This window comes from Musa acuminata, chromosome BXJ2-2, assembly GCF_036884655.1.
Source record: "Musa acuminata AAA Group cultivar baxijiao chromosome BXJ2-2, Cavendish_Baxijiao_AAA, whole genome shotgun sequence".
Lineage (NCBI taxonomy): Eukaryota > Viridiplantae > Streptophyta > Magnoliopsida > Zingiberales > Musaceae > Musa > Musa acuminata.
Genome location: NC_088339.1, coordinates 32,999,020 through 33,020,869, shown reverse-complemented (window position 1 = coordinate 33,020,869; position 21,850 = coordinate 32,999,020). Strand labels below are relative to the sequence as shown.

The following is a 21,850-nucleotide window of genomic DNA, read 5'->3' as shown; positions in this document are numbered from 1 at the left end:
AATTTTCCTCAATAGAGGAGGATTTTCATGTTTACGATATCTCATCATGTAATTGGGGAGATCTTAGCTGTTATCGAGGTTGTTATCACGAGAGATCTTAATTGTTATCAGTTTTGAGGTAACTCCAAATCATGTTTCTAAGAAAATTAAAATCTTTCTTTTGTATTTTAGGCAATTATCAGTGGCCAATTATATTAATTATCTTATCCTTGTATTTACTGTAGTCATGTTTCCATCTCTTGGATACCGATGTGATTACCCTCCGGCACAAAGTTCTCGTTACTAATAGAAACAATCGAAGAGAAAGAGAACAATGTTTCCATTTCTCTTTCGATCCTTCTCTCTCACTTTTTGTTTTCTGACCAATTGTAGCTTTAGAAATACAAATTTCTCAGAATATGAACAGAGACGAATTTTTTTCAGATTGATTCATCAAAGATTTTCAGGACTGACAGCTTATCAATCATATTTCTTTTAATTCAGAAAGGAAAAAAAATTATCTTTTTTTTTTCTCTCTTCCCAATCATCATTTTTGTCACCCTTATTAGCTTCTCATAATTCTCTCTCAATCTGATGCAGCCTCTCTCGTGCAAGACAAAACATTATTCTCTGGTGAAAGGGATCTCGTCGTCATCTCCAATTAAGATTTCTTGTTCTCGGTCCAATAAGATAATGCAAAAGACCAACTTAGTCTCATCCTGTCGGTGTCAACCTTTGAAGGGGTCCAAATTGGCTTCGACTTCGACTTCGACTTCGACGTCGACTTCGTCTCCTCCTTGTCTGCAATGCCGCCCCTCACCTTTCTTCTTCCGCGGCCTGCTTTTTCACGTGCATGGACGCAATCGTTGACCTTCCAACGACGACGCGTGGTAACGCCGGCCGTCAGAGGTCCTTCTCGATCCAATTGGAGTAGGGGAGATGAACGAGCATGAGGGAGTGACAAAGATTGGTGTACACTTATCGATTACATGATTCTATTTCTATCCGCAAAACCAACAACGAATCGTGTAGAAAACAACCGAAAAATAAAGAAAACAAGGCAACAGTAGTGTATTAGTAATGCCTATTGTTGCAAGCTGTAAGATTTCTTGGCGACGTTGTCGTTTTGGCTGCTGTTGACGGCCTGATCATTACCGCCGATGATGGACTTGATGGCAGCGGCGAGCACCGCTGTGAAGTTTGGGTCGGCCGTTATGGCAGCTGTTGCCGCGTTCACGGTTTCCTCCAGTGAGGACGGCATGGTCGTCTGCGGCTTTGGGTGTGGGAAGTGGGCGGCGGCCACCCCGGACGACACTTGCAGCCCCGAGAACCTCGACTGGTTGAGTAGTGTCTGGCCGAAGACCGGCGGCAGGGACGGAGGCTGAGGCAGCGCACCGAGGGCCGGGAAGGGGAACTGGAATTGGCCTGCGGGCGTCCTCTGGGACTGCAACGGATCAGGGCTTCGGGTGAGATCCAACGTGACGGTCGGGAAAGGAGCGGAAGCCGATATGGTGGCGACGCTCGAGGAACAAGGGAGAACAGATCGTGACAGGAAGTTCGAGTTCATCAGCCCATCGGCGCTCGACGTGGAACCCGAGAAGAGCGTCGATGCCGCGGCCGAGGTGGCCGATGCCATCGCCATCGCTGCCGGTGGGAGGGGGTGGTTGTGAGTGCCCTCATACGTCGTTATCAGGATCGATCGGTCGTCGGCGCACCTTTGCACCTGATCGAAGAAGCACGCAGTGGATGCTGAGTTGCAGCCATCATAAACAGTGACGCACGAATGAATCGAGGAAACCGATCGGCATTTACCTGTTTGCGGACGGGGCAACCGGTGGCCATGGTGCATTTGTAGTAAGCTCTCGGGCACGGGTTCCCCTTCGCAATCTTCTGCCCATACTTGCGCCATTGACACCCATCGGTGATCTGCAAGACAACCGGATCAGTTCAGCCGATCGATGAGTGCCAAACCCCTACTGGTCGTGAGTGGTGGTGAACTTAATTACCGTGGAGGCTTCAGATCGAGCTCGAACAGAAACACGAGTCCTCCTCATGGTGGATTCCTGCTCGGCAGTCGCTGTGGGGGTCAATTCAAGTGCTTCGCGGGGGTTACCTTCGTTCTTGTGTAGACCGTAACCCATCGATCCCACTTCGACGTTTTCCGGCGTCGACGAGGATCGCTCGAGACTAGCAGTTGACGAGTTGGAGTGCTCGTCAACGTCGGCGTCCGGACCCAAATCCAGGAACTGCCTCAGGACGCGAGCTCCTCCTTGGTTGCCATTTTCGGCATCGATCTTTTCCTGGATGAGAAAGCGATTGATTAGCTCGGGTTCTCTGATTGCTTTGATGTGGATGAGTACGTGAGCGATCGATCGATTACCTCATGTGCTTGCGTGGTTCTGTTCCGCTGCTGCTTCAGTGTGGCCAGATGCATCTGGAGGGCACTGTAGCTGGAGTTGACTTGGCTGAGCATTCCCCTTAGCTTCTGGTTCTCTTCGTTCATGCGTGCCAATTCCGCTTGCATGGCTGCCATCCCATCGTCCACCGATTCCTTAGCCGTATCGCCGTTGCGCAGGTGCAATCCAGTCTGAGCATTTCCAAACTCACCAACATAAGACATCTAAGATGTGCACGAAGACGTTCAAAGGTACTGTAATCACCAACCTGAACGGTGAGGTCTTCTTTCTTGATACCAAGACTTGGCACCTTCAGATCGAGATCTGTCTCCACCGGGCTTGCTGCAATCGTATCCTTTTTCTTCTGCTTCTTCTTCTCATCGGAGAAGAAATCCACCTCATCCGCGACGACCCGCTTGCTTGTCAACGCCTCGTTCGCCGTCTCAGCATCCCTTCGGGGATTTAGGCTGAACGGGAACTCGATGGTGCCGGCCCCACCGTGGTGGCCACCGGAGTCCATAGGCTGTTTGCGCTTCAGAATACCTCCACCGCCGTAGCTCAAAGACGAAGCGAGGAAAAGAGGAGCCGATGTGTCCAAGGTGAGCACTCCTATGCCACCGCTGTTGTCCATATAGCTCTGTGTCATGAAATGGCTGTGGCAGGATCGGATAGGAAGAGATCAAGGGAAGGCAGAACAAGGAAGAGAGGAGATGAGAAGTCCCGAAGTCTTGCTCTTGTGCGATGAGGAGGGCAATAATAAGGGGAGGGGGGAGTAGCCGTGGGCGGCGACACGATGACGTCAGGCGGTGCGTCAGCGCTCTCGACGGTGAGGAAGAGACGGGGATATACTTACCACCAGAAACGGAGGAAGAGGGTTAACGTTGAGATGGATGATCATAATCTGCACTCTACCTGGCTTTTTATTGGACAGAATATTACGTGGCTCCCTACACGTGAGAGGTTGGGGGACGGGTACTCTGAAGTGAAGTAATCTTTCAGGAGTCAACGGACGAATAACGGTTCAACGCGACGCTTCCCACGTAAGAGGGCGGGCCAACTCGTCAACTGTTTGACTGGACCCACCGACTCTTCCTCTATCGACACGAGACACGGAACACGAGATCCTCGCCTTGAAAGTGCGGGGCCGAGACGTTGCCGACGTCGGCTCTCGTCGCTCCTGCGAGGCAGACTTGGCAAGTCATGTCTCGGCCGAGACAGGGATCGGAGGTACTCCCACAAGTTCGAGTCCGTTACGAGCAGTCACGTCGAAGGAAGAGCAGAGGCGAAGGCTACACATAGCTGAATTTTATATCGTCCTTTTGACTTCTTCGGAGGACAGAAAGAGTTCTCCTCGCAAATGGAAGTAATATTCTTGGGCAGACAAGGAGAGGTATCGATGCATCATCATCTCGATCTCACTTAATTCTTACCAGTTGCCATGTCTCCATTGATACGAAGGAACCTTTGACTTTAGTTAGGGCAGGCAAAGCAAAGCCGCAAAGGCTTACCCGAGGAGGAACGACGGCAAACAACAGCTCATTTAATATCCTCTCCGTTGCTTTTGTTGACTGGAGATGGACACCGGAGGCTGCTTTGCTGTAGGCGAATTACACGGAGAAGCTGAACGGACGCTGAAAAGTCAACCAGAATAAAGACTAGCCCTTGATCCAAGGAGCCAAAAGTCAGCGGTGCCAGGTTCATTTGATCTTTCTTTATCTCTCTCTTGTTTGTCCAACCATCACTGATTCAAACAACGCAGCGAAGGATACAATAGTATTGTGATCCAAGTACAGTTTGATGTAAGAGAGAGGGTGATGGATGGATCTGGTCAACATGTGGTCAGAGACCTGCTGCTGTATGTACAGCGTCGAAGAAAGACAGACATTGCAGAAAACAATATTCTACGCAAGACATTACTGCCCGTTCCCACACACGAAAAAAAAGTCACAAGAGCAAGTGGTGGATTCTGGAAATCGCTCCAGATTTGAGACTTGAATGGTAAGCTAGCTTTGGTATCTTGCACACTGACTCTTCCATTCACACGAGGGATAGCCGCCATTAGTGGTGCTACACGTAGGTGGGGATTGAACATGAAGCTGCAATTGCAACAAGGGGGGGCGACAGGTAAACGACGCAACGCCCTTCGGAACATAAAGATGTAGATCTGATGCAGCGTAAAATCTAATGGTGCGCATGAAGAGTATGCATTGATTCGTGGACGCCTCCTCCTGTATCATATGCCTTACCAACAAGAAGAGAGAGAGAGAGAGAGAGAGAGAGACCCAAGGAAGTGTACTGTGCATGTTGGGAAGAAGCTTCGTGGGAGACGAAGCGTTGACTGAAATTACGATGGCCGGTGATAAGACCACGTTAGTACGCGTTGACTGAGACACCGTTGGCCGATGATAAGACCACGTTAGTACATATGGACTCTGAAGGTCGAGGTCAACCTTCATTGACCGATATTATATATATATATATATATATATATATATATATATATAGAAACATCAATCTATCCAACTATGTGGATGAATATTTAAAGCAATATATAGATAAAAATTCAAATAATAAAAACATCTACCTATCCATTTACGTGGACGAAGATTTAAGACAATAAATAGATGAGATCAAAGTTATCCTCCACCCATAAGTAACAAACAGACAAACGAAGATTTAAAGCATGAAAATATAGGTTTCTTTCTTATTCATTATGATAAAATAGACAATCATAAATTTTATTTTATTTTTATAACAAGGAAGATAATTTCAAGCTTTCTTCTCATCCATTAAAATAAAAAAAATATTGGACTTTCTCTTTTTTTTTAGAACTAATCGAATCTACATTTGACGACCTCATAATAAGATTTATGTTAACTTTATAAATACTTTATTATGTTTGACTATGAATTAGATGTATCAATTTGAAGGGTTAATTTTGAAGTACATTATCGAAATATATTCTTTTGAGATAAATGATGTAATTTTTATACTCTAAACGTAGAAAGAATTGTTAAGCTTTTTCTTCTTTTTTATTTGTTGCCTTATAATTCAATCTTTTCACGTGATGTCATGCTTTATATATAAATAAAGAATCAAAGAGATGTGGAAGGGAAAAAGAAGGCTCCTTCTCTTTTTCTTCATCTGTTGCATCAGAATTTGCATGGCGAGTTTGGGATCCTTCTCTTTTTCTTTGGGGGAGGGGTTTTGATTTCTTTTTCCTTCACAACATTTATTTTGGTAGGATGAATGTAACCCCACAAGTAAATGATTTCGTCTCTTTAATTAAAATTGGGGTCAATTGAGGTTTAGTTGTGCTTGTCATCGTATATCCTACACTCTAACATCGTCGCATGACATTTAGTGAGTGTCCCTTCTGTCTCTCTTACCAAAAACACTTTCCCTTCGAAGAGAAGACCAGCTTTAGATGCGATGAAAGTGATGTGACCTTATGTTCTTCTCATCGCATTGCAATCATAAATACTTGTCGTGGAAAACCATCTTGCTATCAGTGACACACAGTTGGCTTCATTAAGACTTGATAGAGCTGTGGGGGGAGTAGGGAAGTCCTTTACTCATGTGATTTGTTTGGCCATGCCATTTACATGTCTCACACAAGCCTGCCTACTAAAGGCTAAAGCTAGTGGAGTGGATGAACATGAGTTGCTTTTTTATGTCCATTTCAGCATTCAAATCAATCACATGTTCATATCCTCCATTGTGCTTTCAACTTTTGGATCTTAGCTTGACCAAAGTGATGGTTTTTTTCTCCATTTAGATTAGTCACCTCCAATGGATTAGTTGACCTCCCAAAAAGCAAAAAATAAGAAATAAAATGTTGATTGGATGCATAAGCCAACATCATGGTTTAAGTCTTGAAAATTATTAATCCAAATATAAAGAAATTAGGATTACATACATTGACCCTCCTCCAAACAGATGCCAAGCTTATCCTTTCATTACATGAGTCAATATAGAATATAGAACATGAGGAGAATCACATGACTTGAAATCTGATCACTTAAATCACAAAGAAAGTGATATTATCATGACATCAAAACTACCCCACTTTTGTTTGATAAACCCTCTCAAGTTAAGCCTTTAAAAATAATGCAAAGAATAAAAAACAAATAATTTCATCATCCTTTCTCCTCCATATTCACATCAAAGCAGAGCTGGAATGTTCATTTCATACTTCAGGCTTCCCAGCAATGATAAAAGATAGCTACCAATTCCAGTCAAGGAGAAAATAAGGTGCAGTGTATAATTAAAATTACCCACATAATTCAGTATGAAATTTTTTGCATCACTCGAAATCAATTTTCTGAAATGGTATAAAAAATATCGAATATACAAGAAAAATAAATGAACATATGCACACAAACATGAATTAATTGTCCTGGCAAGGATATTTTAATCTCTTATGTACAGTTCAAGAAATTCACAAACACATGGACACTGGACTTAGTCCGGGAAATAGACAGAAAAAAACAAAAGAAGATCAAAGACATGTACAACTTGTTAGCAATTAGCCTAGCAGCAGATTGACCTTGATCTTACCTGTACACTTCAATATTATTTCTTTACATCATTTACAAGAAACAGGGTTTAAGCTTCTGTTTCCTTCAATTGCAATATGATGCTTTGGTGCATCCATGGCTTCAAAAGTGGATGCACCTGCAATTTCTCCCTCACCATATCTTACACTTAAATACCTATGCATAAATTAGTATTCACAGATAAATGGCTGCTGTGGAAGAATGCTATTCTTTCAAGACAGTTCCAGGTAAGGTGCTTTTCTCGGACTTCCCACTTGGACTGCTTCCTTGTGGACTTTCAGGCGAGACCCCCACCGAAACAGCCCCATCTTCTTGTTGTATGTGCATACTGCTCGATGGAAAGAGTTCCTGCAAAACCTTCTAATTTATTTGCGATCATCTCCAAGATACTGGAAATAAATAATTCAAAGATTGCTTAACAAAGAAAACACTCGAAGCATGCGGATGCATTTTAGAAGCTGTCTCAGTTTTTTAGAGACAAAATAGCAACGGGGCATAGATATTTCAGTAGAAGTCTGCTCAGCAAAGATTCAAACTAAAAATGTTAGAAATCAATCAATCCCATCATTTAGATGAAGTGAACACAAGAATAAACACTTTATATTCTCCAGAAAATTGTCAGCTCAACAAATATAATAAAATAATTAATCATATTCAGAACCATTTGAGATCAATTTATTTATTTGGAACCATGAGATTCAATGAATAAGAGAACTAAAGAGAAGTCAAAATATAGAAACATGGGGTTAAAACATTTTTTTCCCATGTCTGCCTGTGTGGACACACATGCATACAGCTATACCTTGACAGCTCCGATGCAAACAACTTCTATGAAGTCAAAAACAAAAGATTAATTCTGGCCTTTGCATGTGCATAATTATATATCTCACAGGCAATTCAAGTACAATTTATTGCAGTGACATCATGCATTCAGCACAATATATTGCTCACCAGAAAAAAAAAAAAAAAGCACATTTTGGTATTAATGCCCAGGACATCCACCTAATTCATGAAATACATTACGGTGAACCTTAAGAATTTTTTAAGCTAAACACAGGTATGGGGCTTTATTAAATAGTAGCATTGAGCCTTAGTTAGGAGCTTTAAGAAATCTATAATGCCTATCAAACCATATGATTCCGGCTTGCATACATCCAACACATGAAACTACCTTTTTGTATAATCCCAGGAAAATTTTCATCTTTTACCTCATTGCCAGTATCTGCTCCCTCAGGATCAAAAAGAATAGGTCGGCATCTCTTATCTTCATTCATCAAGCTTGAGTTTTGGAAGTGGGCAACAAGTGCTGATCTACCCTGGATTCGTGCATATGCCAGAGAAGCAACCTTCTCACTGTTAAACTTCTCCCATTTCTTTCCGTTAAATGCCTGTACACGTATACAGATGTTTGGTGAAGCTCTCCAACTTATATGATCTTTTGGTAAGCCTAGTTTACACATACTTCCTCTCAGACCTATAAGCATTTAAGAAAGTAGTCATAACTAGAATTGTGTCAGCAAATAAATTACAGAACAAAACCTTGTAAAATGAGACCACGTGTGAAGGAGACGACATGTTTATAAATGCATAACCCACATTGCATTTATTCTGCACAGAGTCAAACATTTGTGTTAGTTGAGGGTACTATTGTCAAACCATTATATTGAATTTTTGCAAGCTACCTTAAAATCAATTGGCAAGTACAGAAAATCATAAGTGCCACTGTGAGTTTCATCTATTGCAGCCAAAAGCATCTTCGAGGTGTACCTAGAGACCAATTAAAAGACATTCAGTTTGCATTTCTGTATGCTTGACAAAGAAGCATAGTATTGTAATAGTTTGAAATTATACTTATTTGGAATATTTTTTATCATTATCGTTGTTCGAGTGTCTTCCCCCTTGATAATTTTGTCCAAATCAAGCTGATACTGCTGCTTGTCTGCTTGACTCCCGTGGTTGTCAACTCGTCGACTGCGGTGCCAATCAACTAGACCATCAATGCCTATGGAACTTAGTGCAGGATATGGAGCATTGCCAAAGAGAGTAGGCCCAGATCTGTGAGCAGACATCATTCTCACATTGGGTGAATTATTATCTGACATGCTTCCTGATATGATGCCTTGGTTCAGTGTGGGGTGAGGAGTCATATTCATAAGTCCAGTCCCACCTTTTCGGTTAAACCCAATATTACCAAGTGCAAACTGGTTCATGAAGGATGGCTCCGCTGACTCGGGAAAATACCCATACTGCCTCTGAAAAGGAACAACAGATGGAGCTGATCCGACATGATGGGGATTCTGATTGTGTGATGACCTAAGGAATGAGCCATGACTGCTTGAATAGAGAAAGCTTTGACCTTGTCCTTGACCATTTGACATGAATGAACTTCCTGTAGGTAGAGGTTGCCATACAGACGACTGTGTATTCTCCGGGTAAGTAGTCAATTTACCCCAGAGGAACTGTGGGCCAGTCAGAGTTCCAACACCAGATGAATTTGGAGTTGAAGAACCAAAAGAAGCTAAGTTTCCTGAAGCCGACGTCATCACTCCACAACTATGATCTGGGAAGGAATGAGAATGATACCCACCTCCATGTAAAAGACTGCTTCTAGAGATTATATGGTCAGCATGATTCAACCTAGTTTGGTCCTTGCCGATTGGTGCAATCTTGACAGAAGTTGACAACATCGGAGGAAATACAGAACCTAATCCAGGCAAATGGTCATTTACGATAGGGCTCATTGCTAACCCATTCTGGGACTGGCTAAAAACTTGTGGTGGGATGTTATCATTTGGACTACTGAAGTGAGCCCATGGACCTGCCATTGAAAAGGTATCCAGTATAATCAATAAATGGCAACTTTAAAATATGAGCTAAGAGTTCCAAAAAAGACTAGAGATAAACACCAACAAAATTCATCTCAGGGCTTGCATTAGAAGCTATACCTGGAGGTGAATTGTTAATAGGTGAGCCCCCATGATGCAGATAAACTCTCGTTTCATCTTGCTCCAATTCATGAGTCAGATGTTGCATCAAGCTGTTTAGAAGATTGAGGATTTAGCATTTCGGTAGAAGAATAAGAGTTCCAAACAGATATTTAACTGAAAACTATACAGGATAGTAAGCAAATAGCAAATAATCTAACTAATAGTTTCAGGTAGAAGACAAATTATGATTTTTGTCAAACTTCAATAAAATAAAATCATTTTAGAAGTTAAATCGATTGGTCTAGAGCAAGGATTAAAATAAAATCTTCTACCCAGGCGGGGCAACGTCGCCGAGGTGACGTCGTAGAAAAATGAGACAACATTGCCTTTATATATATATATATAATATTATATATATATATTTATTTATTTAAAAAAAATGTGCGACGTCGCCTCTATATATATATATAATCTTTTTATTTATATATCTATTTATTTATATATATTTATTTATAAATAAATTAAAAAAATATGCGACGTCACCTTATATATATAATATATATATATATAATTTATAAATAAAAAAATACCGCTTGGTAGCGAGCGGTCCATGTACCGATTTACTATCGGACCGGTACGTACCGTCCGTACCGGACGGTATCATTTGAAACTGTATACCTTGGTCTAGAGTAACTTGTCACCAAAAGGTTTTCAGGCAATAAACAATGATTGAGATATCATCAACCACAAACAATGGTTGAGATTGTGCTTCCCCATGCATGTCAAGCTTAAAGTTAAGATCATGAAAACAGAAGTTTAAAGTTTAAACGAATCCAAACTAAAGAACATTAAGTTAATATGCAATCAAAGTAAGAAAAACTACAGCCTGGTATAATATTTCTCCTTCAAAGTAAAATATATGCAAAAATTAAAATCATGTATATACTTCCTCCGAGCTCCACCAGGGCGGCTAGGTTCTAACTTTATCCGCTTCCCAGCTATATCACTTTTGTTCAAAGACCGAAGGGCAGCTTCTGCTGCTCTGACATCAAAGAACTCAATAAATTTGTGGTGTTGCTTGTGAGGAGTTTCCCTTATCTGCCTCATTTATTCACCAACATTTTTGCATAAGCCTTATGGGAATTAATTTTTTGGATAAAAGATATGAAAGGAAAAAAATTAAAAGATTCCCACCTCTTTAACTTCTCCATATGCACCAAATATTTGCCTAAGGTCATCATTAGAAACCGAAGGATCCAAATTAAAAATCACAAGAGTTCCTTGGTTCATATCCTTGTCTGAGGGGTTATCCTGAAAATTAGTAGACGAAACAATGAACAAGTGATGGAAAACAAAAAAGGGTTACAGATAATAATATAGGATGAGAAAGGAAGATAATCTGTCAAACCTTTGGAATTGAAAAATGGATGTCAAGCTTTCTGCGTCTTAAGGGCTTGTTCTGTAAGGCACGCATGGCAGTTCGAGCAGATCGAATATCATAGTAAGATATCATCACAAATCCCCTGTGTTTGCATGCAGTATAAAGACTGCGGATTTCCCCATATTGCTAAAAGGAGGTGGAAAAAAAATAAAACATCAGAAACAGTGCCCAGAAAGACAACTAGCATGTTCACAAACCAGTCAAACTACAGGCATATGCATGAAAACAGACAACATATTACACAATCGCATGCACAGAGATGAAAAGGTACATGATTTTCAATTCTTTCAAGGAATAAACCATGTTAAAAAATTCTTTAATTGATTAAGGAAACATGTTTCAGACCAAAATATGACCCTTTCATGTCTTTGGCCACAAATCTCTATCTGACAATCCCCTAACACACTGCATGAATCCACTAACAATGCACTGTCAAAACCCAGAACAACATCCATTGGAGTCTTTACATTAAAAAAATTTTGAGGGACAAGGATTCAAATCTCGGACCGCATCAATCTTGGTCGCCTATTGGATAGGTACAGTATCAATATATTAGTCAGTATACTATACCTGCCCAATATCATTAAATAAAATAATAAAAAATAATATCGTCCCGGTGTAGATCTATATGCTTTGGTATCTGGTTCTTGATCGGACCAATAATTACAATTCATACCATCAAGATTTAAAACCTTATAAAGAATAAGAAAAACACCATTTTACATTTATTTCGTTTTGGTTACTTGCATGACTTAGATGCTTTTGATCAAATATTCAAATATTTCCTTAGATTTAATATAATGTCATACTTGGAAGCATTCTTAAAACACTATTAATCTCATAGGCTGTGACATGCTCTTGTTGTTTTTTTTTTACACATATTCTAAAATCTGCAGTTCGATTGCATTTCATCCTGCTATTTGCATTACATCTAGTTATTTTACTATGGTCATGAAGCATCTCAGATTTAGGCATCTTTAGGTACATCTGCTTGGTTGTCTTGTAACAAATATCAACTGCCAGGCTCCAGTGAATAAATAAGAGAAAAAAAAACCAAAAGTCAAATTTGGGAAGATAATGCTTCAGTGATCACTCAAAAGCTCTTAAGAGGTTATTACAAAGACGAGGAAACTTGATGCAGCAATTCTAGGCACAGCCTACACTGAAGCGGTCTTGTTAGGTTGAGACAAGTTTCTTATGGGTTAATTTATCTCTATATTTTCTATTTAATTTATTTTTTGTGTTTCTTTTCATTTGCCGTACTATAGTTAAATTTGAAATCTAACTAAATTAGCAAGCCAAAACTTGGTCTGCAATACCCCACACACACACACATCTCTATTCAGCAGCCCCTAAATCATATACAAGATAGTTTTTTTTTTTAAATTCCAACTTCATCCAAAAGAAGGTTCAGCTGAAAGGGAGAAAGATAGGTATTATTAATCGATAAATGTCAAGATGGAATCAATCTTCAATATAGTTAAACACCAAAAATATGAAGAATGTCATAGTATATCATTTTATCATATAATGCAGATAAATCTAACAGAAAAAATATGAATTAGTTTTCAGCGTGCCTATAAAATTGATTTCAGTATTTTGTTATCAAGGTTTCTCCCTGCATTCCGAAAATCAAGTTTTCCTTCAGAAGCTGCATATAGTAGCTATAACAACAAGGATAAAGACAACAAATGTAGCCTTTCCTATCAAACATCAGATATAAGGGGAAAATGTTATTTTCTTTGAACTAATAAATTTTGGTAGAACAACACATATTTGCTTAATCATTTTATTTGTGCAAAGATATTGAGCATACAAATACAAGAGTTTTTTTCAGTATTAAAAGTCTCTGCAGTATGAACAAATATTATTGGTAATTTTCTAAAATCAGAGAATATAATTTAGTAACAATAGTGATGATATTTGACAATAAGCTTACCACAAGGCTATAAAAATGGTACAGCTATTCCTATCACATGTTAACCCAAGCCAAGAGCTACTTTGTTCAACAATTATGTGTGACAAGTGATTACTTCTACCAGCCAATCTAAAGATCACTTTTTAATAAAAATCCTTCCATGGCAATGCTCAAATTTTAAATGATAAACCTATTATACTTTTATTATGTTCATGTACGTTAATAAGGAAAATTAGTTCTACTAATCCTTTTAGCTGAAGAGTAGCTGACACATAGCAAAAGTACTTCCATGTCGGTACCGCTAGAACAATCAGGAAACTACTTGCAAGCTCTATATAAGCTTAAGCAGATTTAGAGCAAAAAATATATATATTACACTATAAATTTGCAAATAGTTGTTTACCTCAAAGAGTAACTGCAATTCAGAGTCTTCCACATTACTATTAATGTTCCTCACAAACAAAGTTCTCGAAGGATGCTCTCCATATGGGTGCTCTCCTGAAACTGCCCCAACACTATTCGGAAGACTGTACTGACCAATCCCATTGCCTAAAAAGCCATCAGAGATGCTCGCCTTTGCCAAACCAACTGTAATACTCTCTGTAGGATCAGAATCCAATTCCATACCCCCTAAATTGCCAAAAAGATCATAATCCTCCAACTCATCAACTTTACCAGGCAACCCACTAAGGTCAAAATCATCCATAATGCCAGACAAAAGTGCTTCTTCATCATCAGGTAACAAAAGCCCCATTCCTTGGAGTTTGAAATCATCCACACGAACCTTACCCTCCACATCTCTGCTTAGCTTTTTCAATTTAGAAGATGCATCAACAGTTGAGTGAACACCACCGAGTGTATCCGAAAAGTTTACTAAATGACAGCATAGCACTGATAACGTCAAATATCCGATCTAATGATAACTATCAGCAAGCTAGTTAACATAAAAAATACAACATACATTTCTCATGACGAAGGACCGGCAATGAGCTAGAGAAAAGGCCAACGTCATTTGATCCATAAAGAACATCGGAACCAGAAGGAATTTCAGGAGCATTATCAACCTTCTCCAGTGTGTTCACTGAATCAGTATTTAAAGAACCTGTGATATAGGGTCAGACATAAGCATATAATCAGTTTCTGATGAAAGAACCTTCTCTTCCAACCTGGACAAGCATAGCACCATTTTAACTTACGGATTGGAACTGAATTCTTCAAAGTCAGATCCATTGTGCTTCCTCTAAAGTGTCCTGAAGAAAGGCAGATAGTAAGAGAGAAGACAAATGCAAAAGACACATACAAACACAGAGAGTGTGATGCGACACAGTTCTTATACAACAATTTTCTGAGCTGGAAAGGATACAACTAAGGGACCATGAAAAAAAATAAAAAACTGCCGCCTTCCAAATGGTTTGCTTCAACACATGGATATTTCATTCTTCTTTCATGAATGATCTTGTTAGATCCTTCGATCATAAAGAATAAAAAGAAATAACACGAGACAAAAATTGACTAATGCGACACAACCACAGGAATATCCCACACTTAAACGCTACCTGATTGTGTCCCTGTTTACCTAACTCCACAAAGCCATGTACAACAAAAAAACCGAATTCCAACATCCGTAGACAGCATCGACAATCAAATATAACAAGAAAGAGTAGTTCATGACCAAGTACACAGTAATCATAAGTGGAAAAAATGATGGATTTTGACAATATACCCAACGTTTGTCAAGCATGGACCCATAAATTAAAGTGCAACCTTATTCAATCAGCAAAAGGTAAGGAGCATCCAGCTAGGATTATAGACGAGCTAAAAGGGAGAATTCAAATTGAAACATAATTACACTATACTGATGCAAATAGACACCAAATAACAAAGAGGGAACATCTCTAATGATGCCCAACTCTACCTCTATTCCGCCTCCCAAGCAACAAAAGATCCAACTTTCCAACACATCACCTGCGAAATCCAAGTTAAATTTCGTAACAAAGACGGAACAGGTGGTTACCAAGAGAAAAACTCAGATTCGCATCGGGGACACCCTCGATTCACCCCAAACCGGAACCAGCGCCCAGAATTCACTCCCGCAAAACTCCCCCGATCCCTCCCGGAGATCCGCCCTAACAGGCCGAAATCACGAGCAGAGCCCAAGGAAGAGAGCCCGTTGCTCCTCTCGGGGCGCGGGGGCTGCGTCGTCCCTCCTCCCGTCGGCACACACATAAAGGGTGGGTGGGATGATGGGAGGAGTAAAGAAGTGAGAGCGATGGCGAGAAAGATTTTATTTATTTATTTATTTATTTATTTTATCTAAAATTAGCCGTATTTGAATGGAATTTGGCGTCCGAGCCTTTTGTGTTAATAATAGTAATGCTATATATTAACCAAGGAAAATTACTTGTTTATATATTTATACGACGGATAGAATAGAATAGAATATAACAAACACTGTGTCGTGGATAGTGCACGTCATCACCACTGATGAGTTGGTGGGTGTTTCCTGGTTGTAACACACTGGTTGTGGACGTCGCAATGTGATTGATGCGCGGTACAATAATAATACCAGCAATATTGACGATATTAATGTAATGGGTTGTGCACAAAGTAACACGCAACCATCGACATTTTCTATGACGTGGCAACAAAAAAGGGTTCAAATGGGCCATTATGAGCCCAATTATGCCCGGTTAGGTGTCGGATAAAGAAGAAAGCATATCGACTGCTTTGGAAATATATTTATTTTTTTAATATACAATTAAAACTTAAATTAATATCTAAAATTATATTTTAAATATATATTCATGTAATCTTATTGAAAATTTTATATGATCCAAATATATAATAAATAAAAAATATAATCATATAAATAATTTGGTGAGCGGTAATAAGAGTATTGTGTGATAAGATTAATTACCAGTAATTTTAAAACATAATTAGGTTTTAAAATGGGTAAAATATAATTCGATAGTTACATCTGCACGGTTTGGGAGGGATATACACGTAATTTTGGAAGATGGAATCACCGTCATAAAAGCCTGACCTAATCGAACGTGCATAAAAAGAAGAGGAGAATAGAATGGAGAGAAGAAGACGACTCACGGCGTGTCGGCAGGAGTGGCTGCGACCAGAAGCACTGCGTCGAGAGAAGAGGAGGAGGCCGCGGGTGGTCGATGATGACGGGCGGAGTCGTTCTGGCGGTGGCGCTCGCACTCGCGCTGCTGCTCTGTGGCGCGTCGGAGGCGTGGACCGGTGAGATCCGCGGGAGGGTGGTGTGCGATGTGTGCGGGGATGCCTCCGTCGGACCCGAGGATCACGTCTTACAAGGTCGATGTCTCCTTTCCTCTCTCTTCTTCTTCTTCTTCTTCTTCTTCTTCTTCTTCTTCTTCTTCTTGTCAACAATACGTTCGTTTCTTTAGCCTTATCATTTCTTGATATCAAGCGAACGCCTTTCTTGGGTCACTTCAAAGAATACTCTTCTTTTTAGGGTTTTGATATGATCGGTGAATGTGAGAAATTGCATGGTGAAAATGTCATGGAGTTGTGCGAAACTATAAATAAATAAATACTAAATATCCCCCCCCCCCGACGCGATTTCTTTATAGACCGCGGATGGTGTGGTGATCAGAACGTAAAATATGCTTGTGAGGTTATATCTTGTCGAACTGCTTAAGGATTGATTAGACCATGAATGGGTCTTTTACTACACCTGAATAATCAAAGTAGGTCCTCTAAGAATTTTGGGTGAGGTTTGTGTGTCAGGAACTGAACCTTGTAAGATAACTGACTCATGACGTTGTTGAGCTTGAATCTTTGACCTAAAATGATTAAAATTTAGGATAATGGTAATACACTAATTAAGCTCTCATAAGATAACTTAAAATCTTCTCTCATTTTCGACATAATAATAAACTAGGATATTACGATCTCTACACTTTGATGAAGCTTACGATGCCATAAACTAGGTTAATGGTAGATCTTTTCTCCATGATCATGAAATACCTCGCCTATTTTAGGGTTTTGATGAAGGTTACAGTACACATCTTTCATGACTACATTCATAGATTTGTAACATATCAAATTTACCATGAATCTTCTCATTTTCATGACTTTTTGTTTTTTTTCAATTTCACTTTATCATGGTGCTAAAAACTGTTTATTTCGCCTAAAGTTCTAATGAGGTTACACTTCTATGTAGCCATATGTTCATGCAAGAGACACTTAAATCCTCTCTCTAATCAAGTTGATCTTCTATTGACACCCTTTAAACTTAATTCACTTCCCTCATGCCTTTCAATTAATGCATTCAATGTATGATGAAACTGAATTAAATTTAAAGGGTGTTACGAAAGAATAAACTTAATTAGAGGGGGAATTGTTACCTTTACCATGATAAAAATGAACATGAAGAACTTATATAAGTCATGAAGATGAAGGGACATATAATAAATTTGATAGATTACAAATCTATTAATGTAATATCTATTGTAACTCCTATTTAACCTCTACATAGGTGGGATGTTTCATGATCAAGAGTGGTCAAGAAAAAAAATCTCGAGTGTAAAATTGTGTCGAGAGAATGAGAAATAAAATTTCTTGTTTGCTCCTTCCACCAAGTTTCGCACTACTCTCTATCTATCTATCCTTTCTTTTCTTCTCATCTCAACCATCTCTATCAAGCTCAGACTAACTTAAATTTTCTCAAACTTTCAATGTGGTATCAAACTACAATATTATAATCTCCGCACTTAAGGAGGAAAAAAAATAAAGTCCTTGCATGATACATGCAACAGTAGTTTAGTGGTTACCCCACGTCATGATTTGCCTATGTCTTGATAGCCCTTTCCTGCTCGTGTCCCTGTTATACCTAATACTAGGTCGATTCTGATATCATTTGTTACGAACAAACTCGATGGAATCATTGACTTTTGGTATGAACCGTCGAACCAAGATGCTTAAACACAAGGTAGTGTTAGTATACCCATCAAAACCTAATAAACTAACCCAAAATCTTCTTCCACCTTCAATGTGGTACTAAGCTGGAGTAATCCGGTTGGTCCTAAAATGATAAATTTTGTATCATTGCTGGATGGACACATCAACTGATGCTAAAGAAAAACAATCTTTTTAAGTTTTGGTAGAAGATATTATGTGCCAAAAAGTTGTTTGTCATATAGTCCCTAAAACTGCCATGAAGTTTCTTCTGTTGAATGATCTTGAGCAGATTAAAAACAATGGTCAAGATTCTATCCGAGCAACATAAACATCTCAGGATTTGACCTATGAATTATCATAGTTTCCTGCAATATTGACCATGAATTTTATAATTAGTTAATCTTTTGCATTCCTTTAATTGAAATATTATCTGGCTTAGAAGCTTATTTGTGAACTTGATCTGAACTAACAAGGTGCATAGTTTTTCCTTTCAGGTGCTGAAGTGGCTGTTCTTTGCATAACCAAGTCAGGTGACGTTTTGAATTATCAGGCCTTCACAAACTTGAAAGGCATTTATAAAGTGGCAGAGACGATGCTTGAGAGTGATCGCTGGGTGTCATGCTTGGCAAGGCCTGTAAGTAGCTTCCATGAACATTGCACGCAAAGGGGAGATGCTCACTCTGGAATAAAATTCTCTTATAATCGGCCATCAGGACATTCCCACACTGTCAAACCATTCGTGTATAAACCTGCCTCGACCCCATTGTATTGCAGTTGAATGATATGTTGTTTGCACAAGAACGTAATGCTTCTAGTCATGCATGTCATCTGGAAAGGGCAATAAACCGAGGTGTATATAAATTATAACGTGATAATTGCTAAATCAGTCATTTGCATTTCTTCGTTACCATGTTGGTAACGCCATTGCATAGATACCTTGAACAGCTGAATCTGAAGAACCAGGTTGGTGAGCATTGAATGCCAGCAAGCAGTTGTCCTTCCAGGTGGCTATGTTCGGTTAAACAAATTCTTGACACTGGTGTTAGGGAAGATTTTAAAGGGGAATTGTGGTCCTAGCTGTTTGAAGTTTATGACTTTTATTTATGTTAATCTACAGTTCTTATTGGTTGTGGTGCTACATTTCGGCAGCTGCTCCGTCTACATTTTTTACACCTCGGTTGTGGTTGTTGTCTGCATATTTGTTCCTCACTTGTTAACTATTGTGTGGTAGCTAGCATATTAGGAATCCTAACTGTGGAAACTTTTACTTCTATAAATAGCCACATTGAGTTATATATCCCTTGTCACTGGCTTCACCCACATTGAGTTATATATCCCTTTAAAAGAAATGTAAGCCATTTTAAAATAGACATACAAGGTTGAGAAAATGCAGTAAAGCCACACACAGAAAGTGACGCTGCACACAAAGAGATTCCATTACTCATTAGCAAGCTAAAACATCTAAAGTCCAATAGTTAGTACAAATTACACAATTATTCTGTCCTTGCTAAAATTAAAAAGAGAAATACTTATCTCCAAATAAAACATTATTAGGGCTTTTAGTAGGGTTTGTAAGTAAATAGTAAATAATAATAATAATAATAATAATAATAATAATAATAATGCATATCATCGGTAGTTATGGAACTGATCGCACATCACAGGCCAGAACATAACCAAATAGTGAAAATTTATGGTTTTGTCTGCTACAGTTGTAAACTATGGCAATCGGCAGCCAATGGCCTTTTTCCATTTCTCCCTCTTCTCTTTCTTTTTTTCTGGATAAATAATTGACAAAAAATGAACAAAATTAATTGACCTTGGATGAGTTTATTGCTAATAGCAATTTTGACCAGATTCTAGCAAAAAGGCCAGAAGTCAACTGAAATTGGATTGGCCTCCGGAGTAACAAATACAGACTAAGCCTATGATATTGTATGCAATCAAAATTGTCCAATACCACAAACTATGTGACTTATAAATATTGTCGCTTCCTAATTCCCATATTCATATCATAATAATACTTTCACTTTCTTGCTCTAACAAATATTACAAATTCCTCCTAAGATATCTCATCCACATACTTCCAACTACGCTTGTCAATAGATTGGATCAAATATGACCCACTCCAAAACAATTTATGGCAAATGAAGATTCAACATTTTGACTTGATAATCCTGTCAGTATTTGAACCAGATAATTCATAATTCTATCAATGTCTAAATTAGATATTAAACAACTTGAAGCTCTGATTCTTGATCAGATAGTGGATGGATCAAATTTTTAGGTCTGATTTCTAATTTAATCTCTCAACACCTTTTTTTACTTCCTTTTTTCTTCCATTTGTAATTTTCTCAATAAATGTATTCTAAATTTGCTTAATCTTCACTTTGTTGTTGCCTCATTATATATACAATAAATTTGTTTAATCTTGGTCTCAACCATCTGTGTTGTACCAGAATGGTGTCGTATGTGCCACACCAACCCATGCCATATGTTCCAACATATGACAAGGTCAAGGAGAAATGAGGTAGAAGTCAAAGAAAATAGAATGTAGCCCTTGTTACATCTGCAGTGATGTAGTGTTATGTATGGCATATGATAAGGTCCAGATTCAAATCCAAGACAAAGGCATACAGAATGGTGAAAACCACCAAGCATGTGATCATATGAATATTATCAATTTCATTAAAATTTGGTGTCGAGTTTTCTTATTCCGCTGAAACTAACAAAACCTCTAATATAGAGTTAGTATGCTTGATTAATGCTATGCTGAGTTTTTTACTCTAAGCAAAATTTCCATATTTAACTATCTTGCTTTACCAATTTAATTTGCATCAATTTTTAGCTCTAGAATTAAACCATTTTCCTTGTATTTGAGTTTGAGTACTTTCAGATCAATGGGAAGAACCCTGATCCTAATGAGTCGGATCTAATTTAGTCAGACTGTCGTGGTGGTGGCAGACGACAACACCATCGGGGGCCATGGGTAGCTGTTGTGGTGGTGGTCGACGAGAACGACATGATGGTCGACCTTACCGATACCGATCCGAACATCAACGACTGAGGCGGGGACGACGATTTGATGATGGTAGCAGTGGATTTCAGGGTTGTGAGGAGGAAGAGGAAGGAGAACGACGACGAGAGGTGATGCAAAAGGGTAGGAGGAAGAGGACGAGGATAATAGTGTCGACGCGATCATCGTCCTCATGACACTATCATCCGTTGAGAGAGGAGGAAGAGCTATGACACTATCATCCGTTGAGGGAGGAGGAAGAGCGACGACAGGAGATGAGGTAAAGAGAGATGAGGGAGAGTGGCTATCTCCTATCCCTTTACCTCACCTCCTGTCGTCACTCTCCCTCCTCCTCCCGCAAGAGGAGGGAGAGCTACAACGACGCAATCTTTGGCTTCTGCGGCTTCTTATAGAGGGAGGAGGACGAGGAGAGAGAGTGACGGAGGGAGGTGAGGCAAAGGGAGATGAGAGAGTCGCTCTCCCTCCTCTCCCTTTGCCTCACCTCCCATCGTTGCTCTCCCTCCTCTTCCTCCTTCTCCTCCCACAAGAAGCTACAAAAGCTAGAGATAGCGCCACCACTACTCTCCCTCCTCTTCCTCCTCCTCCCTCATGGGATGATAGTGTCACGAGGACAATGGTCGCGCCAATGCTACCTCCCGTGACACTAACGTCCTCTTGC

At 39.5% G+C, this 21,850-nt stretch overlaps 2 protein-coding genes across 3 annotated transcripts; both read right to left on the bottom strand.

Annotated features, from left to right (window-relative positions):
* Positions 1-627: 627 nt before the first annotated feature.
* On the bottom strand, positions 628-3,097 carry LOC135606173 (probable WRKY transcription factor 31). The gene is made up of 5 exons (XM_065097021.1): positions 2,644-3,097; positions 2,360-2,566; positions 1,986-2,279; positions 1,792-1,905; positions 628-1,702 (listed from the first exon to the last, which is right to left on the bottom strand). Exons 1-5 carry the CDS (start codon positions 3,019-3,021, stop codon positions 1,064-1,066), a joined length of 1,632 nt encoding a protein of 543 aa, XP_064953093.1. The 5' UTR covers positions 3,022-3,097; the 3' UTR covers positions 628-1,063.
* Positions 3,098-6,749: 3,652 nt separating this feature from the next.
* LOC135584517 (protein MEI2-like 2) lies at positions 6,750-15,472 on the bottom strand. 2 transcript variants are annotated; one of them, XM_065097019.1, is made up of 13 exons: positions 15,136-15,472; positions 14,417-14,470; positions 14,182-14,322; positions 13,624-14,093; positions 11,270-11,428; positions 11,056-11,172; positions 10,808-10,959; positions 9,880-9,971; positions 8,786-9,752; positions 8,617-8,701; positions 8,474-8,542; positions 8,143-8,322; positions 6,750-7,282 (listed from the first exon to the last, which is right to left on the bottom strand). In XM_065097019.1, the coding sequence occupies exons 2-13, from the start codon at positions 14,448-14,450 to the stop codon at positions 7,139-7,141; spliced, it is 2,610 nt and encodes an 869-aa protein (XP_064953091.1). In that variant the 5' UTR covers positions 14,451-14,470; positions 15,136-15,472; the 3' UTR covers positions 6,750-7,138. The 2 variants fall into 2 exon arrangements, with proteins under 2 accessions (XP_064953091.1, XP_064953092.1); XM_065097020.1 differs by having other exon boundaries at positions 15,235-15,472.
* Positions 15,473-21,850: the final 6,378 nt, after the last annotated feature.